This window comes from Coturnix japonica, chromosome 2, assembly GCF_001577835.2.
Source record: "Coturnix japonica isolate 7356 chromosome 2, Coturnix japonica 2.1, whole genome shotgun sequence".
In the NCBI taxonomy this organism is placed as follows: Eukaryota; Metazoa; Chordata; class Aves; order Galliformes; family Phasianidae; genus Coturnix; species Coturnix japonica.
In genome coordinates, this window is record NC_029517.1 from 45,179,044 (window position 1) to 45,191,858 (window position 12,815).

A 12,815-nucleotide genomic window follows, 5' to 3' on the forward strand; every position below is an offset into this window, starting at 1 on the left:
TCTTTGGTGTAATATATGTTACTACAGATTGAGTGTGGACTACTTCAATCATCTAGTCATCTTTACAAGAAGTTCATAGTGGTTTACAGGCACCGTCATTGTTTCAATTAATACATGTTTTAGAAAAATACCAACTCTAGATTTAGAATCAACAACCCTGCACAATCTGCTGCAGTCCTTGGTAAATGATGCTCATGACTGAATCTGTCTGCCTTCATCTTCCAGCTGCAACTTACCTTTTCTTCAGCCAGACTAAAGAGCCCATTATCAAAGCTTTGTTCTGTACATGTGTACTGGTAGACCCTGATCAACTCATCCCTTAACCTCATTTATGAGGAAGTGCAAAGATGAAGCTTGTTAAAACTTTCAATATACAACACATTTTCTACTCTTGTAATTAGTGCCATTGATTCCTCTGAACTTTTTCTAATTTACCCACACTAATTAATGAACTATAGACCTCAAAATGGACACGGTGTTCAAGAACAGACAAGTGCATGCCAAATTAAGAACGATATGCCTACACAAAAAAGTTATATTTATTCTACTAAATTTCACAAAGGCTGAGACAGAACTCACCTGTGAAGTCATGTCTGATGATCAACCCCAGAGAAACATAGTAGTCAATGTTTTCTATTACCTGAGGTCATAATTAAGGCTGATATTCATCTAGAATAAAAATATAACTCAGATTGTTATTGATCCCCTCATAGAAATGCAACTTTCTCCACAAATACGTACCACTGTTTATTTTCTCCTATACATTTCATTCCACTGAAACATACAGCTTTGCTCCAGCTTCTGCCTTGCTTGACAATCCTTCAGCCATTCAATTCTCAAACCACCAGTAGCAAAGTGACAGAGGGTTGATAAAGGATGCCATCAAGAGTCCAAGAGATATACCTTCTCTTCTCTCCCACCTAGGAATTTGCTACCCTTTAATGCAGGTAATCTATAAGAGTACAGTTGGCCGACCACATGAGATTTTCACTTCCAACCCAAAATAAGATGGAGTACTACCAAGTGTAATCTTCACAGGAATCAGAGTATTTCATTAACACTTTCAGCTTTATCAACCACTTCTACTAATTTCATCTAAAATACATCAAGCTAGTTTGATGCGGCCTGGTTTTTCTGTAACTCATGTTGATTGGCACTAATTACATAACACTTCTTTAATTCATTATTAATTAGGTCCCTTATTATTTTGCCCAGAAGTGATGTCAAACTGACAGACATGTAATTACCCAGGTCATGCCTTTTACTCTCTTTGAATGCTGGCACATTAGCCATTTTTTATTCTCGTCCTCCAGTGTTACAAAGCTTATCAAAATACAACTTTAATGATCCAGGAAGCTCATTGGACAGCTCCATGAAAACTAATTATCTGGGCATGCCAATTTGAAAACATCTAAATTTAGCACCTATTAAAGAACAACCCCTTGATTGCCTGTTAGTTGAAATTGTTTTGTTGACTTCCTGTTACACAGTTACATAATAAAATAGATACATCTTTTAATTCTTGTATTTTTTAATATCACTTAAGTTTACCATATCCTTCCCACATCTTAACAGATATTTATGCGCTTCCTATTAGCCTTGATTGTACTTATTATTGGTCCTGTTTGACTTGTTTTCTTCATTTTCTTCTACCTTTTCACAATACACATATTTTGCTTAGCCCACCCTAGCTGTTCTCTGAACATGGAGTTAAGTTTTTAACAGTAGGGCTCCCTCAGTGTGACTCTAGGCCAACAAGTAACTTTCCTTAGAGAACTCCCAGTTTATTTATTTATTTTAAATCTGACCAAAAACTCTCAGAATCAGTTCATCATTTGTACAAACATCAGTGGTGTAACTTTTAAAACACCTGATCTACTTTTTGCCTGCCATTCAGGATCCTGTAAACCTCTACCATAATCCTACTTCAGCTCCCACCCTCAAGTCTCAGAATCTGTTACTGAATCTGAAAACACAAGATTTCACCACATTCAAGTCACAGGCACCAATCTGAAGTATTCTTTACCTTCAGAGACACATATGTATAGAAGAAACAAGAATCATAATAAGCTCGAGGAAGTTTATAAACCAATCAGTGTATCTACAATATTAAAGACTCTTCTCCTAAGTGTAGACAAGCAATTGCATCTTTCCTGATCCTCAAGCTTGTGGATGACTAATAAGACTACATTCAGACATTAGCTCCTACATCCCTTCTCTGTATGTCGTTCAGCTTTCAGAGTTGGCACAAACAACCTGGAGAAAGTCCTATTCTCATGTTAGGTGTGTTCAACCAGAAAGAGCCTTGCAGGAGGCCACAGCTGATGGAATTTACAACTCTGAAGCCAACTAAGTCAGCAAATACTACAAGCTCTCTGCCAACTTCAGCCCTTGCAGTGACTCCTATCAGATCTGCCTGGGTCCTCTCCACTCAGAGAAGGGCCTGTGCTATCCATGACACCAGTAGAATCCCTGTCATAAGGAATATGTTTGTGGAAGACTCCGTTCTTGCATCCTTTTTATCTCCAGTGTTCAGCATCCATTGCACCTAACTACTCTGGACTAAAACTGGGTCAGACAAACCCCTTTCTTCAATTGTACTGCTGTGCCTCCAACTTGCCTTCATTGCACAGAGGAAATTGTATTCAATTATCTTTATATTTAAAATTCAAAGCAACTCTCTCATTTGAGGTTCTCCTGGTCTTTGATACTCCAACATGTTTACAGACATATTTTTAGCATCCAAAATACTTCAGATTTCCTTTCAGCAGCTGATGCACAAGAACCAGGTTTGATATCGTCTAAAACTGAAAAACTTCAAGGAGGGCTGCACAGTCCAAAGATTGAGGTACTTCATTAGGTACTAAACCACTAATTAGGTACATTAACCATTGTAGTAAACAGACTTAGATTTCTTGATCCAGACAAGCTTAAAATCTAGACAAACAACTGCTTTCTTAGATCATTTCAATGTATACATTATACCTAGTGATAGTTTCAAAAAGAACAGGCATTTATGCTAGTATACAATTGTCAGTGGTGATAAAAACATAGGCAAAGCAAGGCAACTGGGAGGACTTTCTAAAGCAAGGTGTAGAATCAGCAGGATAAGTGCAGTTATGCATATTCTCAAAGCATTTACATGATGCTAAAGTAGTGTGGGAAGTTTATAAGCAGTGTTCCATCACATTGTTTTGATTCTGCAGAAACTGCATTTTTGTTTCCTCTTACAAAATCCATTCTTTCACACAGCAATTTTTGCTTTGTCATCTCAATTTTTCACACCTGAATGCTAAGTATTTCAGATGGCAAAATGATCATCAAGTCATTGGATGGCAAAGCAGACTTGGAATAATCAAGAACAACTGCAGAACTTTCAGTTGCAGAAAAACAAAGTTCCTGTTACCGTCAGTTAAGCGCATCATTTCTGAGCTTCATGAGCTGTTTTCAGCATGGCAAAAACAGGCAGTCAGCACGTTCAACTTTCAACTTCACGATGCAATGAGTCAATAGAAAATTTGGAGATCTGGAAAGCCTGGAACAAAAGCTGTCATTACCTGGATGTGCATGTTCTTCCATGGATCTTAAGCCAGCTGTTAATGCTGGACAATAAAAGAAAACAAACAATAAAAAGTATGTGAAAGTATTATCATCCTAATCAAAGCCATTTACAGCAAGGATACATATTATGTATTTGATTATACTTTACTTGTTGTGATATATTGCTTCTAATGAAACTGCTATTCTTCCCTAATTACACAAGTCTTGATAGGTGTCTGACGAGGCACAATAATTTACACCATAACACTAATGACAAGTTGAAGGAAAGGTCATTTTAACCCCAATCAATCCATTCCACTAGCAAGGCTGAACTGACAGATGTAATTTTCAGCAATCCTTAGTTTAAACAACATACTCAGAGGCCACCACAAAAATGTAATTACTCTTAAAGCCTCCGTAGATCAATAGCAGAGAACATACCAAAGAATGCCAACAATGTAGCTATTACAGAACTAAACATTTATATTGCTATTATCATATGTTTTTAAATTAGAGAATGGAGAATACTCCTTATTTTCATAGTATCTAAGCATATGTTATGGTTTATACTATTACAAATGGAACAAGACTCTATACTTCCAAACTTGGAAGAAGTTATCTGTGAAAAACAGAACAGTGACTGACAGAATTCAGGTCTGTATGTTTTATTCCATATTGCTTTCTAATCGGAATTTTTGTCTAAGAAACATAATGCTGCTTTAATACTTCAGTATTTCAGCCTACAGTCATAAGTCCATTTCCACACATCCACTTATGGCAACAATAATTTCTGCTTTTCCTCACTTTTTTTCATGTTGATTAAAGCTGGCCTTTTCACAGATAAGTGGATGGTAGGACCTGAAGTGCAAGAGACTTCATATAAACAGCAGTTCACAACTAGATACGTAAACCTAGCTGCCAGGAAATACGTTATGAAGCCTGGAGTTTTCCTATGATGATAGTCAGTACAAAGTACAGACCTCCTCTGCTTCACTGGTGGAAATCAATAGCTACACATGAAAGAAGTACTTTAGGAGAATAGCTGAGACCAGTGGGAAGGGATCTGTCAGAGTCCTCAGCAGATGCTGTGCCAACTCAAACATTGTTAATTTATTATGAACAACAGTGATCCAAGTAGATATATTATTCATAAGAAGAATCAGAGGCTCAAAGAAGATGACCACATACAACAGCACATCACTTTGCAGAGATGATAGCACATAAGAGAATTTCATCAGTCGTGTATAGCAATATACTTATAAAATCAATACCTCGTAAGTCTAAATCATTACAAAGAACGAAGGGCAGTCAGATGATCACTGTCACTTCCATTGCTGCACATTTCAAAGAAGAAAAGAAGTGGAAAGCAAGACATGAAGATTAAGCTCTGTCAGGTGGAACGTGCAATAAAAAAAGAGGTGAATATGCATAAAAGCAACTGTAGTGATAGCCTCTAAATATAACTTTGACAGAACAGTTTACACCTTCCTTAATGGTTGAATGTAGTAGTTCATCTACAAATTGACAAGTCAGTTTAGTAGCTACAGTCCCATATGATTTGGTTCAACTTGACACCATTACTTGAATTTAATTAAAGTAATATAAAAAGAAGCTTTAGTAGAACCTGTCCCACTGAACCTCAGCCAAGCAGTAACAACTACCTGGGACCACCTCTCATTACTAGAGTTTAAAAAATGCCACCTAACACCAAGAGATTAAAGCTCTCTTTGAAGCAGAGGCCAAAGTTCCCAACTTCTTCTTGTCTGAAAGTCATTTGGGAACTCTACAGAAATGGAATCAAGCAAGAAGGCAGCAGTACAGGGCAATGAAGTTGGTGAGGGATCTGGAGCATAAGCCTTGTGAGGAGCGGCTGAGGGAGCTGGGGTTGTTTTGTCAGGGGTTACCTTATCACTGTATACAACTACCTGAAAGGAGGCTGTGGTGAGGTGGGAGTCAGACTCTTCTCCTGCATAACTAGCAATAGGACTAGATGGAATGGCCCCAAGTTGGACACTAGGAAAATCTTCTCTGAGTGAATGGTCAGGTGCTGAAATGGGCTGTCCAGGGAGGTGATGAAGTCACCATTCTGGAGGTGTTTAAGAAATGTTTAGATGTTGTACTGAGTGATGTGGCTTAGTGGATTCTATTACATGATTCTAAGATAACATCCTTCAATCAACCTAACACAGCCTCAGTGGTATTACACAGCTTGATGACTAAGAGCTGAAGATGCTACCTGAAATGGAGCAATAACTAATTTCTTGAGTCTAAAGTGGCTTTGAAGAAATGAAACCCAAGAAGAATCCAAGAAGTGCTTATGTACTCACCTTTCAGCTCACACTGATTAACATTTTATACAATAAAAGAAGGATAGCTGCTTAATTCAAAGATCACAGTCCTCCTTCTGAGATAGACATCTGTAAATGTTACAGTGCTGAATATTCTATTTTTCTATTGCTTTTATTTTTGAACCCAGCTAGATTCAAAGCCATGAGCAAATTAACAATGTCAAACAATACCAAAAAACAATATTCTAGGATAATCTACTGCCTAGTCATTTAAATCCAAATTCAGTGTTTAAAACAATACAAGTCCACTTGTCCCAAACCATCTTTGCTGTATTTTAATGCCACCTTCAAGTACACCAAACAAAACATTTTTGCCATAAAAACAAGTATTATATAGACAATATACCTTTCAGGTCATAAGTACTTGCAAAGCTGGGTTCTAAAGATGTGCAGACTGGATTTTCCATAGTTTAAAAAAAAAAATAAATGCTAGTCTTGAGCTTTAAAATATACTGTTTATTTATGGTTAAGCATTAACATCTTAACAGATATGTGCAAGCATTCAGGCAATCATTCAGTGATGTTTCTGTTTAAACTGAAGTCCACAGTAGCCACATGTTCCAGTCTTTGTTTCTTTGTCCTGCAAAAATATAGAGACATGGAAGCTGCTAGTTTCACTATACAAAACTTTCTGCAGGTATTAGCATTCAAGATTTAAACTACAGGTGTTGGAGAATTGGTCTGTTAACACAAAGATCTCAAAAATTAAAAAAGCTAGAGTTCCTCAAGAAGAGTGTAATGCAGATCAAAAGGAGTAAGTCAACAGATCAGCAGTGTGCTACATACATTAACTTCTTAAGTCTAATAAAAACAAGCTTCCAATTTTTTATGAGTTAGAATATCAGAACACCTGCTTTGGAGACTGTAAAATGGTTCATTATAAAATGCTTAGTTTGTTCAAAATATAAATGTCTGTGTCTATAGTTGAGAGTTGCAGCAATACTGCTGCTAAAGGACATTAGCGCCTCCTGCTATCCTCTTGAGCATTAAGTAAATACCAAAGCTTAGATGAGCAAGCAAAGACTAAGTCATCCACAGCAAGAGTTTGCCTGAGAACAATACCTAATCAGCTAGTGATCACTGACTCAGTAGTGTGTGGAGACAGGACTAGGGGTAATGGGCTGAAACTTCACCATAGGAAGTTCTGCACAAATGTGCGCAAGAACTTCTTTACAGTGAGGGTGATGGAGCACTGGAACAGGCTGCCCAGGGAGGTGGTGGAGTCTTCTTCTCTGGAGATATTCAAGACCCGCCTGGACGCCAACCTGTGTGACATGGTGTAGGGAACCTGCTTTGGCAGGGGGGTTGGACTCGATGATCTCTAGAGGTCCCTTCCAACCCCTACAATTCTGTGTGATTCTGTGTGATTCTACCAAGTTCATCAGCAGTCTCAACGTCATTATTCTCCAGAAAGACACAACTGGAAATTGTACCGCTACCGTCAAGGAAAATAGGAAGTGTCTTATTTTTTTCACTGATTCTCCATGATGGAATCTTTCAATCTTCAGAACTAACAAGACTCCCATAAACTGAAAATACATTTTATTTTTTCCTTGAACTTGCAAGATTCAGCATAAACCGCATAATCTAAAACACACAGCATTTAAACAGCTAGAGTAAGCACCTCAAAACAGAGCAAGTGTTTTTTGCTTACAAGGCACTGCTTGTTCATTGTACTTTGTAGCTGATTTCTTTTTTCAGAAAAGAAAAAAAAGGACCATTTCTAACAAATCAACATCATGAGAAAAATTTCTGATATTTTCAAATGGAAACTCTTAACTTTTCTGGGTAGAAATCTTAATTTTATGTTAGGCATTAAATAAAATGAACCTCTCAGTGGTTATTCTTTTACTTTGTTCAATTAACATGCTAAAAGATAACCTTATGGATAAGAATTAACAAGTAAAATGGGCTATACGAAGAACACCAATATTACCAAGTTTATGTACACTTTAGGATGTCCCAAAGCTCCACCACCACCATCGCAAGATATAATTCTGCTTTCAACTTCACTCACGGGCTGTTCTGCTATTAAATCAATCGCAAAATTCTTGTTCACCTGCAAGAGAAAAGAAAAAAAAGCTTTTGAGTGGTAAAGGTAACCAAACAGAAAACAACATTTACTGCTTCCCCAAGTAGTTCCACTACAACCATCTAAAGAAGCTCCTACATGTTTCCTCCCACCTTGTCCACAGCTCCAGCAACTTAGGTCGTGCTGTAAAATAGATCAGCAAATTAAAGATGTTAAGTTCAGCAAAAATCATCTCCTTTTCCTGACACAGGACACAGCCATGCTCAGGCTTTCAATGTTTGTTGATCTCACATGTTCACATTCTGTACTGGCACAACCAGAAAGGCTGAGCTGAAGGGGGAGCTGTGGGGTGCCATTAGATTCTCTGATATCTGCAGGATTACACAAGGACATGATTGCACTGTTCTGTCTGCAGCACATGCAGTTTAATAGCTGCCATTCTCAGTCTTCTCACAGCTGATTGTTTCAGATCCTTACCAGAGATCATTAATCCTCTTCAATACAGTTAAAACATTCAAGATCCAGCACAGAGAACAATGATTTCAACTAAAACACATGGATTTCATTAGCCAAACAATTAGACTGGCAGAACTGAAGGGATAATATACATGTAACCTGGACCTGGTCTCCCAGAGCCTGGCAGGCGCTCAGAGAAACCATGTGCAGAACCAAAGTGTGAGGCCAGACTTCACTGAAGACGTGCACCCAAAGACTGCAGTCCAAAATGTGTAGTCGCAGAGACTGTTTGCCTGGTAAGTACTCCAGTTTGATGAAGGAGAGCAGATTAATACCTGGATAGCAGATTTCAATACCTAAAGGGAACCTACACCAAGGAGGGGAGTAAACTTTCGAAAGAGCTGACAGTAGCAGGACTAGGGGAAATGGATCCAAGTTGAAAGAGGGAAGATTTAGGTTGGATGTTAGGGGGAAGTTCTTCACTAGGAGAGTGGTTAGGCCCTGGAACAGGCTGCCCAGGGAGGTTGTGGATGCCCCGTCCTTGGAGGTGTTCAAGACCAGGTTGGACGGGGCCCTGGGCAACCTGATCTAGTAAAGGTGTATGTTTGGTGGCCCTGCCAGGCAGGGGGGTTGGAACTACATGATCCTTGAGGTCCCTTCCAACCCGGGTCATTCTGTGATTCTGTGATTCTATGTGATTTTGCTATGCAGTATGAGTTAAATAGCTCATAATTTATCAAACTCCTGATATAATGGAGGAAAACTCAACATAAAAACTCAAAAATACAGTTAAAATAATTAAGTTAAATTAGAAAGGTAATATTTACACCTGAACATGTTAAGAGTCTACCACATCTTAATGTCTTTTGTATGCATACATATTTACATTAAAACTAAGATATTAATGAGATACTCGGGCACCGATGAACATAGACCAGTTAAAACAATCTTTGTTTCTATCCTAATGGCCAGCATGCCAACAAAACTAGATAGAACATCTGAGGAAGTCTCTATTCAGCTTATTCCAGTTTTAATAGTTTACTTAATAGTTTGGAAAAGAAGAAATACTAAAAACATGTTCAAAGGGCCTAACATCAGCCAATAACCCAGCAGCATCACGTGCTATGTAACACAATCTCTATAGAAAAACATGGATGGATATTTCTTATGAACAATACAGAACTGGAACAGAACTTTATCTTCTGAATTTAGTTACTCTTAAAGGTCACCTTCCTTAAACAGATTAATTGATAGTTTTGGATTTCTTCCCTCTTCTTAAATGCAGTATGTCACAGAATTAGAGTTACTATAATCACACAGACAAACGCAACCATGCCAGCACTATGACTTAACTAGAACCTGAGTTTCTAGTAGAAGTCACAGGTAACACGCAACCTGAAGTATCAAAATACACATGGCAAAAAAAATTACTGGTATCCTCAGTGCATTACTTACCAATAAGATAATTTGAGCATTCAAAAATATAAGTCTATGTGCTTTCTGGGTAGCCATTATTGCTTATCATTTATAATATGTAATGTTTTCCTGCTTTAAGTCATAATTGCATAAGAGATGGTCAAAAATGAAAATATATTAAAAATCCAAGTAACTGGCATATAGTTCATATCAATAAATAACACCACTCCCCCTCCCCAGTGGGAAAGTAGTATAGGTTACCTCCTTTTGCCGTCCAACAAATCTTGCTCTCCTGTAATCCTTTTCATCATATACCTGAAATACAAAATAAACTTCATGTTATTTAAAAAGCTTTGACCACAAACAAAGATTACAAAAGCTAAGAATCAAAAAATCAAGACTAAATTACTTCACAAGTGAATTACTTCAGTGTTTCATGAGTTTCAACTGTCACCATCCTGCCAGCATGCACTGCACAGAAAAAAATACAACACAACTCCCCTTTTTCTCATAGGAAACATAGGTTGGAAAACAGAATAGAAGGGGCAGGAAGCAGCAAGGCAGTCATAGTTAAAGCCAGCAAATAGAAGCCTTAGCTATGACCAGAGACACCAACAGATTTATTCCTTGATATCCACTGTCATCTGGAAGGTGAACTGAACTATGAAGTGTAAGTTCTATATATATATAAATATACACAAAAAATACACAAAGTAAATATACACAAAAATAAAGTAAAACTTCATAACATACATGAAAAACAAATACAGCCTTCCAACAACTACACGAGCCACCTCTTCCAGAATTGCATTGCTCTCTCTAGTTGTCATACTCAGATTCTCTATATTGAAGAAGAAATGAACTTACTACACACAAGTTTTGACTACGTAGCGTCCAACAACAATGAATTCTATAGCATGCATTAAATAGGGAAGTGCTCAATTCTACTGTAAGCCAGTTATCTGACAGAAATTGTACGCTGTCTACATACTCTGGTTCAGAAAACTGCAAACATTTAATTTCCTAAAACCTTTCTCTGCATCTTTCATGAATCAACTTAAAGATTCAACCTAATAGTATTTTCAACCTTAAATTCAACCTTAAAGATTCAATCTAATAGTAAGAGGTTGTCAAGGATTAAATGTGTTACAAGAATCATAGAATTGATCAAGTTGGAAAAGACTATAAGATCATCAAGTCCAACTGCAACCTAACCATACTACCCTAACTCTAATGACCCTCCACTAAATCATGTCCCTGAGCACCACATCCAAATGGTTTTTAAACCATCTAGGGACGGTGACTCAACCACTTCCCTGGGGAGCCTATTCCAGTGCTTAACAGCCCTTTCTGAAAAGAAGTTTTTCCTGATATCCAATCTAAACCTCCCCCAACACAACTTGAGGCCATTCCCCTCTTCCTGTCACTTGTCACCAGTGAGATGAGACCTGCCCCACTCTCACTGTAAGCACCCTTCAGGTATTGGAAGAGAGCAATAAGGTCTCCCTTCAGCCTCCTTTTCCCCAGACTAAGCAGCCCCAGTTCCTCATAGGGCATATTCCCCAAAGCCCTTCACAAGCCTTGCTGCCCTTCTTTGGAAATGCTCCAGCACCTCAATGTCCTTTCTGTACTGGTGGACTAAAGTTGCAGAAACTCAGAATTAACATCCAGGGTTTCTCTAGAAGTAACGTACCTCTGCTGGTGCAGAATTTTATGAGTGCAGCATGCAGGCTCTTATTCACCGCTGACAAAAACACATAGCTAGTAATAGTAACTATGTTGCTAAATAGCCCTTTGTAGCTGAGAATTTACACTACCAAATAGTACTAACACACTCATTGTATCCACTGTGGGTTCCACATAAATAAATAGGATACATTAACTATGGAATGGCATACACATACTCAAAATGAAGGGGTACAAGTGGAAAAACGTTTGCCTACAGAGCAGTGCTCTGTTCAGGCCAGAAAAAAAGAAGAGGCTTGTAAGACGGGTACATCAGCACAGGGGGGAAAAAACCCAACAACACAACAACAACATGGGATTACAGACACAGAATCACAGAATGAATCACGGAATGACCCGGGTTGGAAGGGACCTCAAGGATCATGTAGTTCCAACTCCCCTGCCTGGCAGGGCCACCAAACATACACCTTTACTAGATCAGGTTGCCCAGGGCCCCGTCCAACCTGGTCTTGAACACCTCCAAGGACGGGGCATCCACAACCTCCCTGGGCAGCCTGTTCCAGGGCCTAACCACTCTCCTAGTGAAGAACTTCCCCCTAACATCCAACCTAAATCTTCCCTCTTTCAACTTAAAACCATTTCCCCGTGTCCTGCTGTCCTACAGACAGTTTCAACCTATCCAAGACTCCTGATGAATTAGGGGATAAAATGCAAACACTGTAGCATCACAGTGACATAAGATGAAAGCATTCCTTCAGCTACTACCAGCCAGGTTCCAGGTCCGAGAAAACCCAGCCGACTCCCCAGCTGGGCAGCCCTCAGCCTAGAAGCCACCAGACCCTCCGCCACAGCCCCTCACCTGCCCGGTGTGCGTCACCATCTCTCCGGTGGCAGAGACCCGCACACCATAGCACCGAAGGGAGACGGCGGCAGCCTGACGAAGCAACGCCAAGCTGCGGAAGGTCGCACAGGGCGCCGCCATCTCGAGCCCGCTTCAGAGGGGTCTGCGCATGTGTATGCTCCGCCCCATTCCACGCCTGGTCACGGGCTCACGCGGGACGGATCCCACGGCCTGAAGGGGAGCGGAGCGTCCGGCGTCTATTGGGACAGTGGGGTTGGTAATGGTCGTGTTGAAGAGGTGCGGGTGGGGAGCCGGTGGCGGTCGGTGCCTTTAACCCTCACTGTCCCCGCAGGGTGAGGATCATGCTGTGCTTCCTGGCCAGGGTCGCCGCCGGGCCGCTCCGCACGCTCGGCCGCTCGTCCTTGTGCTCGCTGGCGCCGCTGTGGAGGTTGGCGGCCGCCCCGGTGCCGCTGTGCGGGGGGGAGGCAGCCCCTAA

At 39.8% G+C, this 12,815-nt stretch overlaps 1 protein-coding gene across 1 annotated transcript; it reads right to left on the bottom strand.

Annotated features, from left to right (window-relative positions):
• Window positions 1-6,323: 6,323 nt before the first annotated feature.
• On the bottom strand, window positions 6,324-12,508 carry NDUFS6 (NADH:ubiquinone oxidoreductase subunit S6). The gene is made up of 4 exons (XM_015854283.2): window positions 12,338-12,508; window positions 10,054-10,107; window positions 7,825-7,947; window positions 6,324-6,468 (listed from the first exon to the last, which is right to left on the bottom strand). Exons 1-4 carry the CDS (start codon window positions 12,458-12,460, stop codon window positions 6,403-6,405), a joined length of 366 nt encoding a protein of 121 aa, XP_015709769.1. The 5' UTR covers window positions 12,461-12,508; the 3' UTR covers window positions 6,324-6,402.
• Between the last annotated feature and the right edge of the window lie 307 nt (window positions 12,509-12,815).

Coding starts and splice junctions, on each gene's coding strand:
- NDUFS6 (XM_015854283.2), bottom strand. CDS start 12,460: ATGGCGGCGCCCTGTGCGACCTTCCGCAGCTTGGCGTTGCTTCGTCAG. Junction 10,108..12,337: donor TGGTGACGCACACCGGGCAG/GTGAGGGGCTGT, acceptor TTTGTATTTCAG/GTATATGATGAAAAGGATTA. Junction 7,948..10,053: donor TTGTTGGACGGCAAAAGGAG/GTAACCTATACT, acceptor TTTCTCTTGCAG/GTGAACAAGAATTTTGCGAT.